The 18,593-nt window shown below is 38.1% G+C and overlaps 1 protein-coding gene across 2 annotated transcripts in view; it reads right to left on the reverse strand.

The window, feature by feature from the left end:
* Positions 1–339: 339 nt before the first annotated feature.
* MDGA2 (MAM domain containing glycosylphosphatidylinositol anchor 2) overlaps positions 340–18,593 on the reverse strand; it is a 453,765-nt gene continuing 435,511 nt past the window's right edge. For both annotated transcript variants that reach the window (XM_072115988.1, XM_072115986.1), the window contains exons 12-17: positions 16,729–16,749; positions 11,530–11,685; positions 11,209–11,367; positions 6,507–6,637; positions 3,894–3,999; positions 340–1,835 (exon numbers count right to left, since the gene is read on the reverse strand). In XM_072115988.1, the coding sequence (XP_071972089.1) occupies positions 1,741–1,835; positions 3,894–3,999; positions 6,507–6,637; positions 11,209–11,367; positions 11,530–11,685; positions 16,729–16,749 (668 nt within the window). In that variant the 3' untranslated portion in view covers positions 340–1,740. The remainder of the gene's footprint in view (positions 1,836–3,893; positions 4,000–6,506; positions 6,638–11,208; positions 11,368–11,529; positions 11,686–16,728; positions 16,750–18,593) is intronic.

The following is an 18,593-nucleotide window of genomic DNA, read 5'->3' on the forward strand; positions in this document are numbered from 1 at the left end:
GCACAAACATTTCTACAGTTTTTGAAATGAAATAAAATAAAAATCATAAAATGGTAATCATTCTACTATATATTCTTGTGCTTCGGTTCGTGTAAATCAATTTCAGCAATGTTAAATATATATATTTTTTTTATTTATAGCCCAATTGCTTGCATAACATTTTTGTAACCATCATGTGTTTTAAAGAACATAAAAGAATATTTTTGTAGATAAAAGTATTTTCTTTAAATGAAGTTAAACTTTAAGATAATTTAAAGAAATCAAAAAAATATCTCCAAATGTTCATAGCCAACATTATAAGGGACATATACAATGCACTGAAAAAGTGGCTGGTTAAGGTATGGTATTTAATCAGGTAGCTCAGTCATTTTTTTACAGTTTTATGTAAAAGTGTAATTTCTTTTTTTTTCTTTTTTTTTTCCAAACTTGCCAAAATAATAAAATACTATGTCACAATCTGCTCAGAGTCTGATTGGCGGGCAGAGGCATCGGACCCTCATATTTTTTTATCTTAAATGAAGACTAATAATTCAGAGTTTCTGTTGGGTCACTCGAGCTGTAGTCTTAGATATTCAGAACATTTTCCTCTTAAGATCAGACTGATTTCATTTCAAATGTAGATAAGAGTAAGAAAATCTTTTTTTCCCCATTAAAAAAAAATATTGTATTGAAAGTCCTTGGACAACTTTTCAAACCACCTAAACTGTATTTAGAAGAAAAGTAGGTTTATCCAATTTTTGGAGATCAAGGTATAAGATACTGTCAAATGGGTAATAAGCGAGAAGGCCATGGCTGTTTTTAAAAAATAAAAATCCAAAAGCAATACATATATTTGTGTATATGTATATGTGTCAAAGAAGCTTATGCAGCAACTTAAGTCCATGTATTTTTGTAGCAATTTTTTTTCTAAATCTGGCCTGCATTCTATATTCATGAATTGCAGTTTGCTTAAAAAAAAAAGTTTGTTTTCCTTTTTTTTTGTATTTTTTTTTTTCATTTCCACAAACCACTCACAGCAGTGCAAGCTTGTTTAGCTAACTTTTTCAGGCTTGTTAATTGAAGGCACTTGGTTTCCTGGCATTTTATAAAAGGTGGTGGTTTGGTTCCTTTATTACAGCTGATGATGGGCCTGGTGGCGGCTTTGTGTCCATAAGCAAGCAGAGTCACCTAAGCTGAAAAATGCTTGTAAGACTAAGCTGCTTTTCCTTGAAGACATCTACATGCAAAAAAGATACGGCATACCTTTCATTAGCAAAGCTGTGGGACAATATGGAGTACAGAGGTCTTAGATGGTGGCAGCCAAGGCAAGAGGGCTTACTGATACTTGTTCCATACTGAAAACCTTTTTGAATGGAAAATTAATGCCAGATCTTCGTGTACCCTGTTAACTGTGAGGTTTAGGTTGGCAGGCCATTAGGTGTCCATGGTAACAAGCAAACTCTATTCATTTGAAAGAAAACCAGCCATGACGTTGTGCTTTGACAAGGATTCTCGTAATTCCTTCCTTTAAGAGAAAATTCAGATTATTCTTGAGAGCCACAGAAGCCCTGTAAGGTCTCTCCTTTATTTCACATCTCAAGTATACTTGTAATAAGAATTTATATCCCTTGTTCCAGTAATTCCCAGTGCCCCAGTGGAGGAATCTTTGGTAGATTGTTTTTTTTTCAGATGTCCATTTACAAAGACTCTTTCTTCATACCAGTGCCTAGTGAATCTTTTGTAGCCTCTGCCAGGATATGGTCACCTTTGATGACTTAAAAAAGAAAGGAAAAGGAAAACTGGATACAGCCATATATGCAATATAGTCCCAGACACTTTCACTCCAGAAGGCGGAGCTATGAGGATAAAAAAAAATAAAAATTGAAAAAAATTAGTAGTCAGCAATGTCATAGCACAACACTAGAGATGAGCGAGTATACTCGTCCGAGCTTGATGCTCGTTCGAGTATTAGCATACTCGAAATGGCTCGTTGCTCGGACGAGTATCTCGCCGGCTCAAGATCGAGCATTTACTAAACGAAACACAGTGAATAACAGTGAAGAATACAATGAAAACAGTGAACACAGGATCATTTAAGTGAAGAACACATTGAAAGAACACAGTGAAGAACACATTGCAGATGTTCTGTACATCTGCTAACTTATCCAAACACACGCCTGCCAAACGGTGCTCTTCACAAATATTGTTCTTCACATCTGCAATGTGTTCTTCACACATATTGTTCTTCACATACTATTGTGAAGAACACCGTTCGGCACGCGTGTCTTCGGATAAGTTAGCAGATGTACGGAACATCTGCAATGTGTTCTTCACTGTGTTCTTTCAGTGAAAACATCTGCAAACATCTGCAATGTGTTCTTCAGTGTTCTTCTTTCAATGTGTTCTTTCAGTAAAAAATGCTGGAGTCCCCCATCAATGGGGTTCGTTATTCTATATGAGCACTCGAGCATCGGGAAAAGTTCGACCCGAGTAACGAGTACTCAAGCATTTTGGTGCTCGCTCATCTCTACACAACACATAAAGCTAAATAGCTACCTAAAGGTACTCTCTGTGGCCCAAGTGGATCCCGCAAACTCATCAACTGTACTAGATACCAAGAAATAATCATATTTTATAGAAACTGGTTGTGTTGCAATGTCAGTGCCTGATAAAGCCATATTTGTACAAGAACACTAGACATACAGATTTCTCTACAGTTCATTGAAAACATTTGTATATGTAGTATTCTTGTGTGGATACTACAGGGAGGTGAAGTATTGAGGTACCATGTTCTATACACTGGATACATTTTGCTCCTCCTCTCTTCCTTGGTTGATAACCTAATCTTGTATAAGGAAACACTCTGTCTTAACCCTTTAATGACCAGTGACATAATAAGACGAGACAGGTTGGCTGCGGGTGCACGGAGAGGGCTCTATAGCTGAGCCCTCTCCACAGCCGCTAAGTTTTTGTTGCATATTGCAGAAAAGACTTACCTATTGGTGCTCGCACCAATCGCAAGTGTTGTCCTGTACATCGCCAAAGAGATGTAAAGATTGTCGCTCCCCGTGATGTCATCGGAGAGCAGCGATTGGTTGCCATGATAGCCTGGGTCTTCTGAAGACCCGAGGCTGTCTCGTTTTAAACCATTCATGACAATGTGTGATTTGCACATTGTAATGAATGAGGAGGAAAATCCCCATATACTGCCATACTGTAGTACCCTAGGGGGTATGAAAAATAGTAAAAATAAAAAACCCATGTATATATTTTAAAAAAACTTAAAATTTAAATCCCCCCCCTTTCCTTAGAAGTCATAAAAATATAAATAAACAGTAAAAATCATAAATGAGTTGGGTATCGCCGCATCGGAAAATGCCTGATCTATCAAAATAGAATAATGGTTTTCCACTGCATTTAATCCCATAAAAGAAAATAACACCCAAAGTCGAATATTGCACTTTTTTGCGATTTTGAAAACTATGAAAAAATTCCAAAATGGTAGCATTGAAAATGTCATAGAAATTCGCAAAACATAAGTCCCCCCACAGCTCTATACAGCTGTACAGGAGGTTTTAGTTTTTGTAAATGTATGAAAACATTTTAAAATCTATACAAATTTGTTATCTCCATTATCGCACCAACCCAAAGAATAAAGTAGACATGTCATTTGGGGTGGACAGTGAAGCCGTAAAATCCAAGCCCACAAGAAAATGCCACAAATGCATTTCATTGCATTTAGAATTTTTTTCCCACTTATGACTGCTGAGGGTCCTAGTAATATAACCACCATCAATCACTTGAGAGATAACATTAAAACTTGGGGCAGTCCTTTTAACTCAAAATTTTCTAAAAAGCTACTAAGTTTTTGCTTTCATTTTAATGAAAATTTAAGAACAGAACTTGGTACATACAAGTGACTGGCTGATCCACCTTTGTACATTCTCCCTCAATGATCGACACATCATCTATGGCGATGTCACCTTCAATACCAGGACCCCGGACACCTTCAAAAATGATCTATATTGGTAAAAGGTGACAGTTGAGTATTAGAGAAAACTTAAAGTGGTATTCCCACAAAGTCAAGTTTCTTATATGTACTCAGAACAACAAAATAAAACATTCTCTAATTCACTGTTATTAACAAAAATGCATCATTTCACAGATATAAGTCCAACCTGTCTCTATCAGTCCTGCTGTACACAATTTCAGTTTCCCCTAGACACGACCCAGTAAATTCTCACTTATGGTTGTCAGCCATCTTGGATTTGTGTGTGAGATCGTGGTGCAGAGATTACAGTCTGTAGCCCCGCTCCCTGCACGGAGCTCACACAGAGACACAGACACTTGCTGTCAGGACATTGTGAGCAGAGAGAGAGAGGTTGCAAACAACAAACTACAAGGAGATTAGTGACCTGGGGAAGGGGGATGAAGGCACATATTTGTGAGATGTAGCAGTGCTCACATTGTAACACTGTAATGGTCTGTCAGCCTGTGTCTTTCAGCCTCTGTGTAATTATCTCATGCATCTCTGATCAGTCTCATCTCTCTGTCTATGTGTCAGTGTGTTAGTACAATTTCAGAAGCCAAATGAAAGCCTATATACACCTGTACCCTGATAATGTAACCCTACAGAACTAGATGGATAATATAGTAACGTGTCTGCTTAGAGAGGCCCCGCCCACACCCTGGGATTTTGGATTGAGCAGCAGAAGGAGAGATAAGAGCTAAAACAGCAATAAAACTGAGTAAAATTGTAAAGTAAAGGGTTAAAACAATCGATGTTGTGTTAATATCACTAAGGGATAGAACATTTTAGAAAAATTTTAGTTATATATACAAGCTATATGGCAAAATCCAAACCATTACAAATATCTGTCTAGAGAAAATGAAAGTCCAAGTCAGCAAAGTCTTGAAAAAACTCCTAAAAAGGAGGGGTGCAACACAAATCAGGTCCAGGCCTCCAAACGTATAGAAGTAGAAAAGCTGGCAGCACTCCAGGTTCTACATGAAAGAAATGAGTAAGATTTATCGAAAGTGGGGCAAGTTTCGGTGTCAACCGCCTTTGTCAAGCTTGATGATCTTGGTGATCTATATATCATCTCCATTATGTATAATCATGTCTAACATAATAACATTTTGGTTGTAGTACAATAATTTCCCTTAAAATCTTAATCTTGATCAAGCCCTAGGTGGGAAGCAAAGCATGTCCAATTATATTCTGTGGAAATGACAACTGAAGAGAGACCAGAATAATACAAATTTGAACGAGACACCAATAAAACTGTAGCTCCCAGTACTGGGTACTGACACTGTGCCAAAATTGCAATTTGGCATGCACAGCGAACAACCTGTACCATTCTCAGATTTAATGGTATTTTTTTTTTAGCAATTTTTAACATTGTACTTTTTATTTATCACAACTGCTCAAATGACCAGTGGATTTGCCAACGATCAGTCTTGAGAAATTAGACGTTTGTTGTGCTATAATATACTTGATTTATTAATCTACCTGTAACTGGAGCACTTTGGTTTAATAAGATTTTTGTAAATTTGTTAATGCATTAAAAGTGAGCTTCTGGTTCTGTCATTCATTTTCATTATGTTGTCTTTGAGTATTCAGACCAGATCCAGTATATTAAAGCAGTGTTCATAAAATATATAAACCATCAATAAGTAGACTAAAAGGGATGAATGGGTCTTCAGAGCTAAATGCTGGTGTCTTTGATGTTATAGGCAGAGCCCTATTGTCAGACTGAAGTTGGGAACAATCAATTAAGGTAAATGAAAATGTGCTTGCCCAGAATCCTACTACGAGAGGGAACAACCTAATGTTTTTAAGGTCCACCTTTACGTTTGCAAATTTATGTACCTGATCACATGAAATCACAGCAGCCTCCATGGAGGATAGGGAGGAGTAGAAGTGCATGGAGGCATGCTCGGATTTCATGTGATCAGATATATACATGGTGTACATTATGCTACGTAAAGAAACTTAGAAGACATCACCCATGTCACATGATATGAAGTGCTGAATAGTGTGGAGACATAAGGCATTGGGAGGAGAAGATTGGAGGGGTTGGCCAAACAGGACATGCCCCCTCTGATGATAGGTGATATAACTTAAATTTAGTTTAATTGGGATGGGAAGGAAACAATTTGTAGCTAAAAGAAGGGTGTCAGGGCTCTATGGGAACCTGTCAATAGCTGTATTTGTGAAAATGTGGTGACAGATTCCCTTTAAGCTACCAAGAAAAATGGAAAACACAAAAATCTCATCATGCCTTACGTTTATGAATGGAATCCATGGCACCAATGTTAACAGTGATACACAGCAAAATCAAGCAATACATTTTGAGAGGGTCATCCAGCACTCAAATCACCTCACAAGTAATTAAATAGGGAACTTAATACATTTTCCAGACATACCTTAGTTGTTGTCTAATAATTTGTCATTTTAGAGAAAATTCTCTAAGTTTAACATCTAGAATTCACCTACAGAAACCCATGGGGTTAGTATGACTCACCTGAAATGAAGCCGTTGGGTGTATATTAATGCGGGCTTGATGCCACTGCTCTCCTTTATTCCCACTAGCCGACCAGATTTCGATTTCTGTGCTGGTTTGCCCTTTAAGTCGAAGGAATATGTTCAAGCTCCCTATGAAATAGAGAAACAAAATCCACTATTAGGACTTATCTAAGCACATTGCTGATCAGTAACTACTAGAGACGAGCGAGCACTAAAATGCTCGAGTGCTCATTACTCGAGTCGAACTTTTTTTTTAGGGGGATCAAGTCCTGTTTCTTCGTTTTTTTTTATTCAATGGAATATTCGTGGGACTTCAAAAAGGAGAATGACCCGTGTTAAACATCTTCAATGTTTTCTTCACACATATTGTTCACATACTATTGTGAATAACCCCTTTCTGCACTCGTGTCTACTGATAAGTTAGCAGATAGCAGATGTATGGAAACATCTGCAATGTGTTCTTCACTGTGTTCTTCACTTAAATGATCCTTAATTATCCTTAAATAAACCTGTGTTCATTGTGTTCACTGTGTTCACTGTGTTCTTCACTGTGTTCTTCACTTAAATGATCAAGTGAAAGCTCGTTCTCGAGTAGGCAAAATACTTGTCTGAGCAACGAGCTGTTTCGAGTACGCTAATACTCGAACGAGCATCAAGCTCGGACGAGTATGCTTGCTCATCACTAGTAACTAGCATTCAGATGAACTGCCATAAAGCAGACACAACCTTCTACACTGTCCTCGTAGATACTACAGGTTTTCCCCTCCCTGAGGAGGATTATAGAATAAAAATGTAATAATAATTACACATTATCTTACCTCTATAGACATTAATTTATAATAAATTCTCTTCAACCAACTCAAATTAAAGGAACCATATTGTGATATGGGAGACTGACAGTGGAACTTTACAAACTTTATATATTGAACTTTAGTAAGAGGACATAGATAGAAAAGTGTCTCTCCCTAATGAACCCTATGTGCTGGCTGGATACTGAATGCAAGGCTGAAGTCATTTGGAAATGGAGACTGCTAAAGAATCATGGTGTTTCGAAATCAATGTCGATGTGAACAAGACTGTTCAAAAGAACAAGACTCTCACAGAAGTGCGACAAGGATCTGTAGGCTCGCCTACCTCATTAAAACTTCTATTGAGAAGGGAAAAGGCTGGTCAAGCACGCCAAAGAACATGCTAACAATATCAGAAGGGGAATGACATTGTTACTTTCTTTGTAGCTCAACCACACTAGAAAAAGATGTTTTGTTCAAGTAGAGAAAGTAAAAATTGGAGTTAAAGCAGTCATTTTAACTTCAGAGGGTTATACTGGATTGTAAATATGGCAGCTCTACTCCTTGAGTAGGATCATGTATAGGAACTCAGCTCGACTAAACTCTGGCAAAGATGCAATACTAGCCATGTGTGGAGATGTTGCTGGAAGAAAGCAGCCATGTTTTTCTAATCCTATTAAACTGCTTAAGAGGGTTTTTACCATTGGTAGATTATTGGCAGATTTTTGCATAAGTTTTAAATGAAGTGTTTCAAATATTTCATTTTAGTTCTTTTACAAAGGACCTAGCTGTTTGACACAATGACAAAATGCAGAATTCTATGTGCTTGCTCTAGAATTGTTATTTAATGGTAAAAATTAAAGACATGTATCCAACATTCATATCACAAGGCATAGATGTCTTGTTACTGGGGATGTATTGGAAAAAGGGACTATAATTCTTCTTGAACTGCACTATAGTAAAATGGTCTTTCAACTGTTTCTGCCCTGTAAGCCATGATGGAAATTCAATAGAAATGAATGAAATACAGGACAAGATCTTTGTGCACTCCACTGACTTCCTTAGGACTTCCTGGATGGCTTACAGGAAAAATGATCCCTAAAGGTGCAGCTTAAAGTTACAATCCCCCAAATGCCCAATTGCTGGGGATCTCAGAAGTCCTGTGAGAAGCTAAATTTTCCTTCCTATAAAATATTACAATTATTTATCTCAAACAAATAGTCCAAACAGAAAACCACATTGCCAGAAATTGCACCTATTTTCCCCTGGTTTGGTTTGGGGCATTACTGTAGCCTGCCTGTTCTGGCAAACCTTATATCTATGCCAGACAAGACTTGCAGACTTGTCCACAGCCACCCACTAGATGTATCAAGTGGCTGGTGCCTCTATATATAGAGGGGCAGGGAAAACTGTGCACTGGAATGCGATACACCCCCCCCCCCCCCCCAGAGAGCCATGGAGCATAATTTTAAGAATGGATATAGTTAATCCAGCTAAGGGCTCTAACTAATTTATGGACTAAAATGAACGACATTGGAAGCTGTGCAGGCCAACACAAGGAAAAAATCTAAAACCATTGATCATCAATGGAGGATCAGGGACAAACATATTGACAAGACGCAGGTTGAAAATTTTACTGAATCTAAATGTTCGTTTCACTGATTCAGGTGTGAAGAAATCGATCAAGGAGAGAGATGGATGAGAATTGATCAGGAGCTCTAGCAGCAACAAGAGACTGATTACGTATATCCACAGACAGTAAACAGGATTAATGGCCGTTCTCTGGGTGTTTTATTTTGGCTAAAATCTCTTCCGTTCCACATGCCGGGTTTTAAAGCGCAGCAACTTTCTTTGCTTTCTTGCCAAGTTTCATTTCATTTTATCACATTCTTTATTATTTTCTATTTGCAGGACCAGGCTTAGAGGTGTTCAATTGATGCCATACTGAATCATACTGAATGGGGAGGCACCACTAGTAATGTATTATTTGGCAATGCTACTTGGAGACTACATGGTATATTGCTTTAGGAGTATATGGTGGTCACACACCTGGGGTCTTATCCGACATAAGTCTGCCCTGATGATAAAAGTGGAGCATAGGTTTCATCATCTTCGGCATCTCAACAGGCTCAAATGATGAGAGGTAGCTGACTCTATATTGTATGTGTATGGACAGGGTTTCAGGTTTCACTAAGCACTGGGGCAACAGAGCCTCAGTAGGCCCATTTGCCATGAATTCATGTGGCGTCATTAAAAATTCTGAATCTAAAACAGTCTCCTGTTTCCTAAAATAGTTTATCATACCAATCAGCCCCTCATGGTTATTTTATATTAAGCCCCCCTCACTCCCTATGGATTCATTAGAAACAGTCCCCCTTCACCACCATGGATTCCTGTGCACAGCCTTATGTTGGCCCCCCTAGCAGACTTGCCCAGGTATGCCCAGTGCTGGTGCCGGCTCTGTGTATGGAACACAACAATAAAATATATGTATTATGTTATTAAACCTCCTCTATGGGCAGTTGCATTATTTTTTCACATTTATATTTTTTGAAAGGGGAATTCTTGTAGTTTTGTCCATAGGATAGGTGATATCTTCTAAATAACTTGAAATCTGACTGTAGGGGATGGGAATCCATTATGGTTAATTCTATTAGTCATTACCAGAATACCCTTTTTATTATATGTTTGCACAAAGGGGTTCCAGCATTGTATCAAGAAAATAATCTCCAACCAACCAATCCAATGTAAAGATTTAACTTGACCTTGAAATAAAAATGTGGCCTTACCTATTTTTGGCTCAACATTATTGGTGCAAGATGACCAAGCTCAAATAAACATGTGATTTTTCATACTTATAGATACCTATCCCATTTATATATCTCTATGTATGGATCCCTTTATATAGTAGTTGTGAGGAATTTGCTGAGTCCCTAGGTTTTTACTAATTTGTCATGATTTATTAAATTTGCTTCATAATTATGTTTCTGAATTCAGGCTAATATAAGGCAGACATATCGCTGGCTCCTATTGTACATGTTGCTAAAATATTTTTGAGAAAATTGTTTATAGAAAAAAACAGCAGTGATTAAGATAAAGAGTAAGGTGGCAAGTTCTCTTTAAATCCAAAGTATATTGAGAAATAAGCACAATGTGTGAAATCCACTCTTATATGGAGAGAGCTCAGAACAGAACAATAAAAATGGGATAGATTGCTTACTGAGCCACAACAAAGCACCTGCTGTTATCAAGGAGCTATGTAATCATCACAAGTATGTTTTGCCATTTGGAAAAGTGTTAATGAGTCTTATAATTGATTGCACTAAATAGTTGTCTGGCACAACAATGCACGGAGAACATGCCCAAACCATTTGAGAGCCTGGACATGGGTGATTGGCCATCATTAAGTTGAATGCAGCTGACTAGCAGAGATAGGGATTTTATACCAATAGATTCATTTTATTGAAACATTTACGCCAGTATCTAGGAGGACTACTTTACTTTCTTAATTTTGTTAATTTTATTTTACTGGACATGACCATCTTGATCAACATATGAGAAATGGACACTTAAGAATTAGGTATAAGCTACAAAATGAACACGTCCGATTTTGCCTGTAGTGGGCATTACAATGATTGATATAACCCTCTAAGGGCATGCATGAGTCACTTTAATGAGGATGCAGCTATACATCGCTGACCACTGATCTTCCTGTCCATTGGATTTGGATTGATGACTTGCATTTTAGTACATGTAGTTTCAACAATTGCGAAAATAGAGGAACACAATGCGATATGGAGTATGGTTGAATTTTCTGTTGTCCACTTTTCAAAAATACTAACAAAGTTCTGGCACCATTATACAACATTCACTGAAACAATTTAGTCAATGATATCCCATAAAATGACTTACCTATATGCCTGCCATACATATGATAAAAAAAGCTAAAACAATAAGCTGTATTGCTGGAGCCATATGGATTCTTCTGCGCAATGTTAAAGACAGGACTAAATAGTCGGGCCTTTTCTCCTTCTAAGCGGGGGCGAGAGGTCTCAATGTACATATAAAAACCTAGAGGAGGATAGATTTTGACACTGCTGAAATTTTTGAAAATTTTTAACTGACACTTTTTAAATTATGTTACATTGTCAAAAAAAGAAGAATGACTATACAGATAATAATCAGCTTGTTTATGTACACTTTACTACAACAGATATCGGGGGATATATATACCTTGCTTGGATCCGCCAGCATCTGTTGTGGGCCCTGTGTTCGGGGTGTACCTAGTATCTCTTGTGCTGGCACTCTGCTTTGTCCAATCAAAAATATCAGTTTCATCTTGGGTGAACAAGCACATGTTGCCATCCTCAAATCCACAGTGGAATTCTCCTATAAGAAATCCAGACATGTAAGAGTTAGTAGAGAAAGATGAAAGTCTGACTTTTTTATACTGAAGAAAAAACAAGAGTAAACTACTTTAGTTGTATCCTACCAATTCTTTTGAATTTTTGAAACTTTACTACATTACTCTCAAGAAGATCGAATGCATTATAGACGAAGTTTGATGGGAAAACTTGATTTTTCAAGTCAATTTGATTGACTGAACTGTTGTGGTTTTATGTCTGAAGGTAGATTTGAACAGGACCTTCTGATGAGACCTCAAAGCGACCCAGGTTTTACTCATTTAAAGGCATCTACTAAGAATAGGGTCACAATGTGGACATGCACATAGTCTTAAGGTAGACCCTTAAAATAAATCCTTCTGTTGGGTTAAAGTTACCCCCATCCTCACTTAACAAATACTTTACACACACAGTGGGGGAGATTTATCACAAGTTTCTGAGGTTAAATTGTTCTAGTTGCCCATGGAAACCAATCAGAGCTCAGCTTTACTTTTATAAACAGTTATGGGAAAATGAAAGTTGAGCTTTTATTGGTTGCCACGGACACTTCTGATAAATCTCCCCCACGTTATGTGAATAATCTTTCTACATTTTTGGATATATCATTTTATTGTCCCAAAATAAAAGGTACTCCAATAATCAACAACATATATTCTAAAACTTAGTTCATATTTTCTCTGTCAAGTGTGTATGGGGCTTAGTAGCTTTCCTCTGACTTATATTTCATTGATGGTAAGCTTTGTGAGCAGGGCCCTCAACGTTTCATGTGAACGTTGTATTACTCTGTAATATCTTATTCTATTTGCATATGTATCCTGTATACTGTTTTGCAGAATTTGCATGCCTAATACATACTTTAAAATCTTCTGAAAAAAATTTCTGAACAGGGATTTATGATTCAAATCAATGCCTAATTCTCCATGGAAGGCCTACAGCTATGTCAACAAGAAGCCTCTGTGCCGCAATAGAACTACAATCAGAGTCTAAAAAATGGCAGATTTGTTCTGAATCTACGACCCAATGAATAGATTTGCTCATCTCTATGTAGCAGTTTACTATTCATCTCCTAAAAGAGCTCATTTTATTCAGGTAATTATTGTTTTCCAATAGGGGTTCTACAGGAGACGAAAATATTGTTGTCTATTCTGTGTGATATGAGCACTTCAGTACCGGAACATGCAATTATTTTAATCACATACAAGCAATTATCAGTTATTTTTGGCTCTAATAGTAATGGAAATGGAAGTCGCTGGTAGGTGGTAATCTTTTTCTATACATATTTAAATCATGTGTATGATACAAGCAGTGGCCTCCAGCAGGTGACTTCAGAGGGGGTATTAATGAAGGAGTCTGCCAAGCCATTCTGCATGCCAGATATGATATTGACATGATAGATGAATCATATCATTTTCTTTACATCCAGAAAACAAAAGGTCAAGCTCTCAGCTTGACAATGACCCTATAAACTGCAAATAATCCCGAGCTCAGCAGGAACAACAGAAAGATTAATAACAGGTTTACACGCTTAAGGACATTCATAGCTGATCGTAGCATATATCAGGAAACAGATTTATGCTACAGTATCTACATAAGATAATTTGGTTCTTCATAAACAACCTTTGGAGCATTTATGGAAAAAGGTAATTATGAAGGAATCTTCTACTAAAGAAAATAGTTTTTTACCATGACTCCCACCTCAGACATGGAACTATTTTTACTGCTTCAGTTGTGTCTGGTACTGCAGCTCATTTAAGTGAAAAGAGCTTGGCTGCAGTGCCAGACACAACTACTCATATGTGTATGGCATATAAGGGTACATTATTAAAGGGGTTCACCATGAATGCTAAACATATAAGTATGTATAAAACACTAATGGGGCCACCCATATATGTCAAAGAGACGCCGGTAGCAGAACTGGGGCCTTCCAGTGACTTCCCATCTTTTGTTGGTTTCCGGTTGATAGAGGGGTCATCATACAGTCATTACTATTTGCACACACCCTCCATCATAAGAACTCCCATATCAGTGGTTGGAAGGGTGGGTCAATGAACTAATTTAGGGCTCATTCACACATCCATTTTTTAATCAGTTGGTGGAAATCAAAGATAGCATATTGACACTTTACTAACTATGTGGCTACTGGGGCATTGAAAATGATACTTGTAACTTTCCATTCCTTAAAGGACATCTATCACCACTTTAGGGGTGTTAGACAGCATTATAACTCATGCTCGTTACCTGTAGGGGATGATCTTGCTTCTTTCAGCCATTTTCCAGGCTCCAGAATCACCGATAAAACGACTTTATAAACTTAGCAAATAGTACTGGAGGCGCTCTGGGTCGCGTCACCTGAGTTCAGTGCATGCCACTGGCCAATTGGCCAATTGATATGCATAACTCCTCTCCATTGCAGTTCCCTACCCTCCCGTGACGTCAGCCAGTTTGTAAGAAATCTCGGACAGACGCGGGAACTTGTCCCTTACACAGCCCACACGGTCTTACAAGCCAGAGAACTGAGATGGAGAGCCGTTATGAATATTAGTTAGCCAGGGCATGCATAAATTACTGAGCGGAGAAGCTCAGGTGACTCAACCCGGAGCACCTCCAGTACTATTTGCTAAGTCTATAAAGTCGTTTTATAGGCGATTCTGGAGCCTGGAAACTGGCTGAAAGAGGCGAGATCATCCCCTATAGGAAACGAGAAACGAGAGTTATAGGACTGTCTAACACCCTAAAAGTGGTAGATATCCTTTAAAGGAAAGGACCAGTGACTGTGGTAATCTTATATGTGTTATCCATGGCCTCCTTCCTTCTAAAATCAACTTTTAAAATTATCCTTATGGTCCTGAAGTGCTCCTGGGGGTGTAACCAAAACCCCTTACTGCAATATTTTCACAGGTTTTTACAGGAGCTATGCAGGAGCATCCCCCTCCCACTGTGTGCTGAAACTTCCGATGCTGCTAATATTAGATCAGGCAGAGGAAGGGGGAAGTGCTAAGGGAGGAGGGGGAGCAAATGGAACAGTCTGTGAATATGAAGCATGGAAGGATCTGTGAACTGCCCCAGGCTCATTAGCATATATATAAAAGTTGATTTTTAGAAGGATAACAAATATAACAAGATTACCACAGTCACCATGCCTGGATCTATGAGTAAGTGTCCCTGGTTTATCTGAAAAGATAAAGGTATGCACTATTTATTTTATCGTTGAGGTCCATGAATTTTCATAGAAGTTAATGTTTTTCCAAAAAAACTAATAACAGTGAAGGGTGCGGGGAAACCAGACATTTGGCCATCTAATTTTTACACACCATGGCGGATATTCTTTGCTGGCGCAGAATGGGCAATTATTAAAATAGACCATTACTTAAACTAGTGTCAGTGGATAAATATTGGTAGTCAAATGGACTAACTCCCCAGTAAGCTCACCAACTAGTAGTTCTGGCTTTCTATATAACTAATGTTTTGGACTATTTGACTGTTTATTGTGCTAACATGATCAAACAATTGCTTCTCGTAATTGTAACATTTATACGGTGGATAAATAACCATGCTTGCCGAGGTCACAGAATGGAATAGACTCTGTGTATACTGTGGTGCCTAATCTAGGCAGTGAGCTATAAAAATAGCTGCAGCTTTAATGAAAAAATTATTCTCTGAGTGCTGAAGGCTGAGATTTCTTCACAAAGAAGAACAAAATTAAAGACAGAACAGGGAACTTTAAATGGAAGGAGCTTCAGTGATCTTTTCTCCTTTAAAGTGAGTATATTCATAACGTAGCGACAAAGGTCAATCTGTGAACTTTTGTTCTCGCACTAAAAGCCCCGGACAATAAATGCAGATATATCTTTTCTAACCTGACATCCAAAAATTTGTAGGTATAACTTTAGACCTAAGAACTGCTGAAATTTAACAGAAAATGTTTACATTGTGCTTTACTTTTTAAAATATTCTATCCAAAATTTTTATTTAGTAAATTAATTTTCACCCCCCCCCAATCCTCTTAGAATTCCTCATCATTTATCATAATTCTAAATGCAACCCCAACTTGAATGCGAAACCCATTGGTCACTTACTCCTACCCCCTCTTTTAATGGCGGCCATAAAATTACGTGAGCACCTGCATATGAATGTGTTCAGTCCATAGCATATGACCAGCACATGGGTCATATTTCATGGGTCATAAGGGGTCTTAAGATATGTAAACATATGATCCTGCCAACCTGGATGTACACTGTGAAATGTTCATTGGATTTACTTGTAGGACTCTCACTGGATTTGATGCTTAATTACTTTGAGAGAGAATACAAGGCATCATGGGATCTGTCGGCAAGCTAACTGGTCTCAGCTTGAGGGCATAGACTGACAGACATTAGTCTCCACCCACTTCACTCTGGATTTTTGCTATAACTTTGGAAAGAAGGGTGAGTAAGGCAATATTGGCATTACATATGAGAATTTGGTAAAATCATTATAACTTTACAGTTACACTTTAAGAACAAACCTACAGGAGCTTCAGAATCTTGTACATAAACTGGGGACTGTATACACAAATATAGAGGCAAACTTTTTATGGAGGCCAAGAGAAAAGATATTGTTTCACAAGTTATTATATGGTGCCCCTTCTAGATGGATAAAATCCACAGAATACTGTGCCATATGGATTACATAACAAGAAGTAGTAGGTTCTGACACCTTAATAATTCTGGTGCGTCGCCTGCACTAGATTTAAAATTTACATTATCCTGAGGTGAAATTATTACTGGAGCAAGTTCTAGTAAACCTGGCCCCTTTTAAGAAAAGTAGAAAAAAGTGGCACAAAGGGTAAATAAAAAAGACTTTTTTCATAACTTGCATGTCAATTTTCAAGGATGGTGGATTGGCTCCATAGTGTTGGAGGTCTTATTTAGCATGATATGACAAAGGGTGTAGAAAAAAGATACTTTCCAGATAGAGCTATTGCTAAGGCTTGATGGGACTGATGAGTGATAATAACAGTAATCTAACATTTTTTAATCTTGATACTTACTTAAATGTGGATTAATTGGAGCTGAAAATATAAAGTAAAAACATGTTACAATAGGGTTCAAATTCACATTCACTTAGTATTACATGTCATCATGCATTCTACAACTTCACAATTTAATGCCTCATGCACACTTGAGTTTTATTGCTTTCTAATGGGTGCTGTCACGGTGTGGTGCATACACTGTGCCTAAATGCAGTGGGAAAATGCAAACTATCTGCACCGCAAAAGATGGAGCAAGTCCTATTCCACAGTCATTTCCTGAGGACATCACCAGCTTGCGGCCAACAAAATGCATCTGTTCGTGTGCACAAGGTCTTTCCTTGACAAAAAATAATTAACATTTAGGTTCTTGCTTACTAATTGAGCATTTAGGAAGAATCCACACCACATATGTGTTGCATGTGACCCTATTGTGCAGCTTCCGACAGAGGTGTGTCGCACACCCATGTTATAGGTACACCAAAAAAAGTTGGTGCACTCTGTCGGAGAACTACAGAGGGCCCCGGATTCAGGAAGAATGGGCGTCACAAATCATGAATTTTGCACCCTCTGCTCACCAACAGGCAAACTGCACATAGAGCAGTTTGAACTGTTTTTAGTAAATGTGCCCCATAATTATCAGATAAGCTGTAAATGTCAACTAAATCCCTTTGTATAAACCTTTGTAACCAGTGAAAAATTTTACTTTACTTAAAAACCTTTGCTATCTTGTGTATACAGTTTCTGTATAGACCTGTGGCTACATTTAACACCTTCTACCTCCCCCTGGTCCTTGCTAACCTACAAACACAAGATACAGGACTAGACATAAAGAAGGTTTGTTTGTAATTTACAACTATGGAAATACATAGGTCGGCATGAGAGCTGTATAAACAAAACTGTACAGTAGAGAATGGAATAAGGAACTAGATAAGGAATGGCAGTGGAACTGATATAGTTAGATTATAGTTCATATTGGCATCATCCCCCCCCATGGCTTTGTAGCTGGGCGAGCATGAGCCAGATTGCCTGGGATTTGAGGCTGTTCCCTCCCTGTTCCTGGGGTGACCGCGAGCTGCCTATGTTTATTGCTGCTGACGTCAACAGCTGATGTTGGTCAATTGTGTTAGAGATGATGTGGTCTCCCGCCCATTATAGATGGGATCAACTTGCGACCACTGTTGCCAGAAGTCTATGGGTTATAAAGGAGACCTGGTATGCTAGATTCCTATTCTGGTAGACTTCAATGGCTAATGGAATGGGGGGATATATGGAATAGATCTCTGATCCCACCATATCGCTACGGGGGGCAAGTGACATCAAATTAAATAAGTGTAAGTCCCTGGATTGGTTAGTTCTACATATCTTGACCAAAGTAGATGGAATAAATTGGCTGGTATAGCACTTGTATTGTGCATGTTGCTGCTGAGGTGGATTTCTATGAAAAGCTAAGGGGAGTGGCGTAGGGTAGTCATTTTACTCCAGCCTACGCCAATCTCTACCAGGACTGGTTGGAGAGGTAGATTATCTTCAATGACAGCATGGGACAGTGGAAACATCACATCACATTATGGCAATGTTTCACAGATGATATGTTGATCATCTGGATCAGAGGATCCTCCCTTAACGTCAATAATGTGGGCTCATACTTTACAATGGAATTCCAGGAGAGCCAAATTTTCTTCCTGGATCTAATTATAAAGAAATCTCTGACAGGTATTGCCACCCATATGTACCACAAACTCACCGCAACTTACAACCTTTTGTCGTGGGACAGTTTTCAACCGAAATCCCTAATCAGAGGGATTCCCAAGGGTCAGATCCTACAGGAGTAACTTACTTTTATCTGATTATCTGTCATTGGTTACACATTAGTAATACAACAA

The sequence above is a fragment of the Engystomops pustulosus genome, chromosome 7, assembly GCF_040894005.1.
Source record: "Engystomops pustulosus chromosome 7, aEngPut4.maternal, whole genome shotgun sequence".
Lineage (NCBI taxonomy): Eukaryota > Metazoa > Chordata > Amphibia > Anura > Leptodactylidae > Engystomops > Engystomops pustulosus.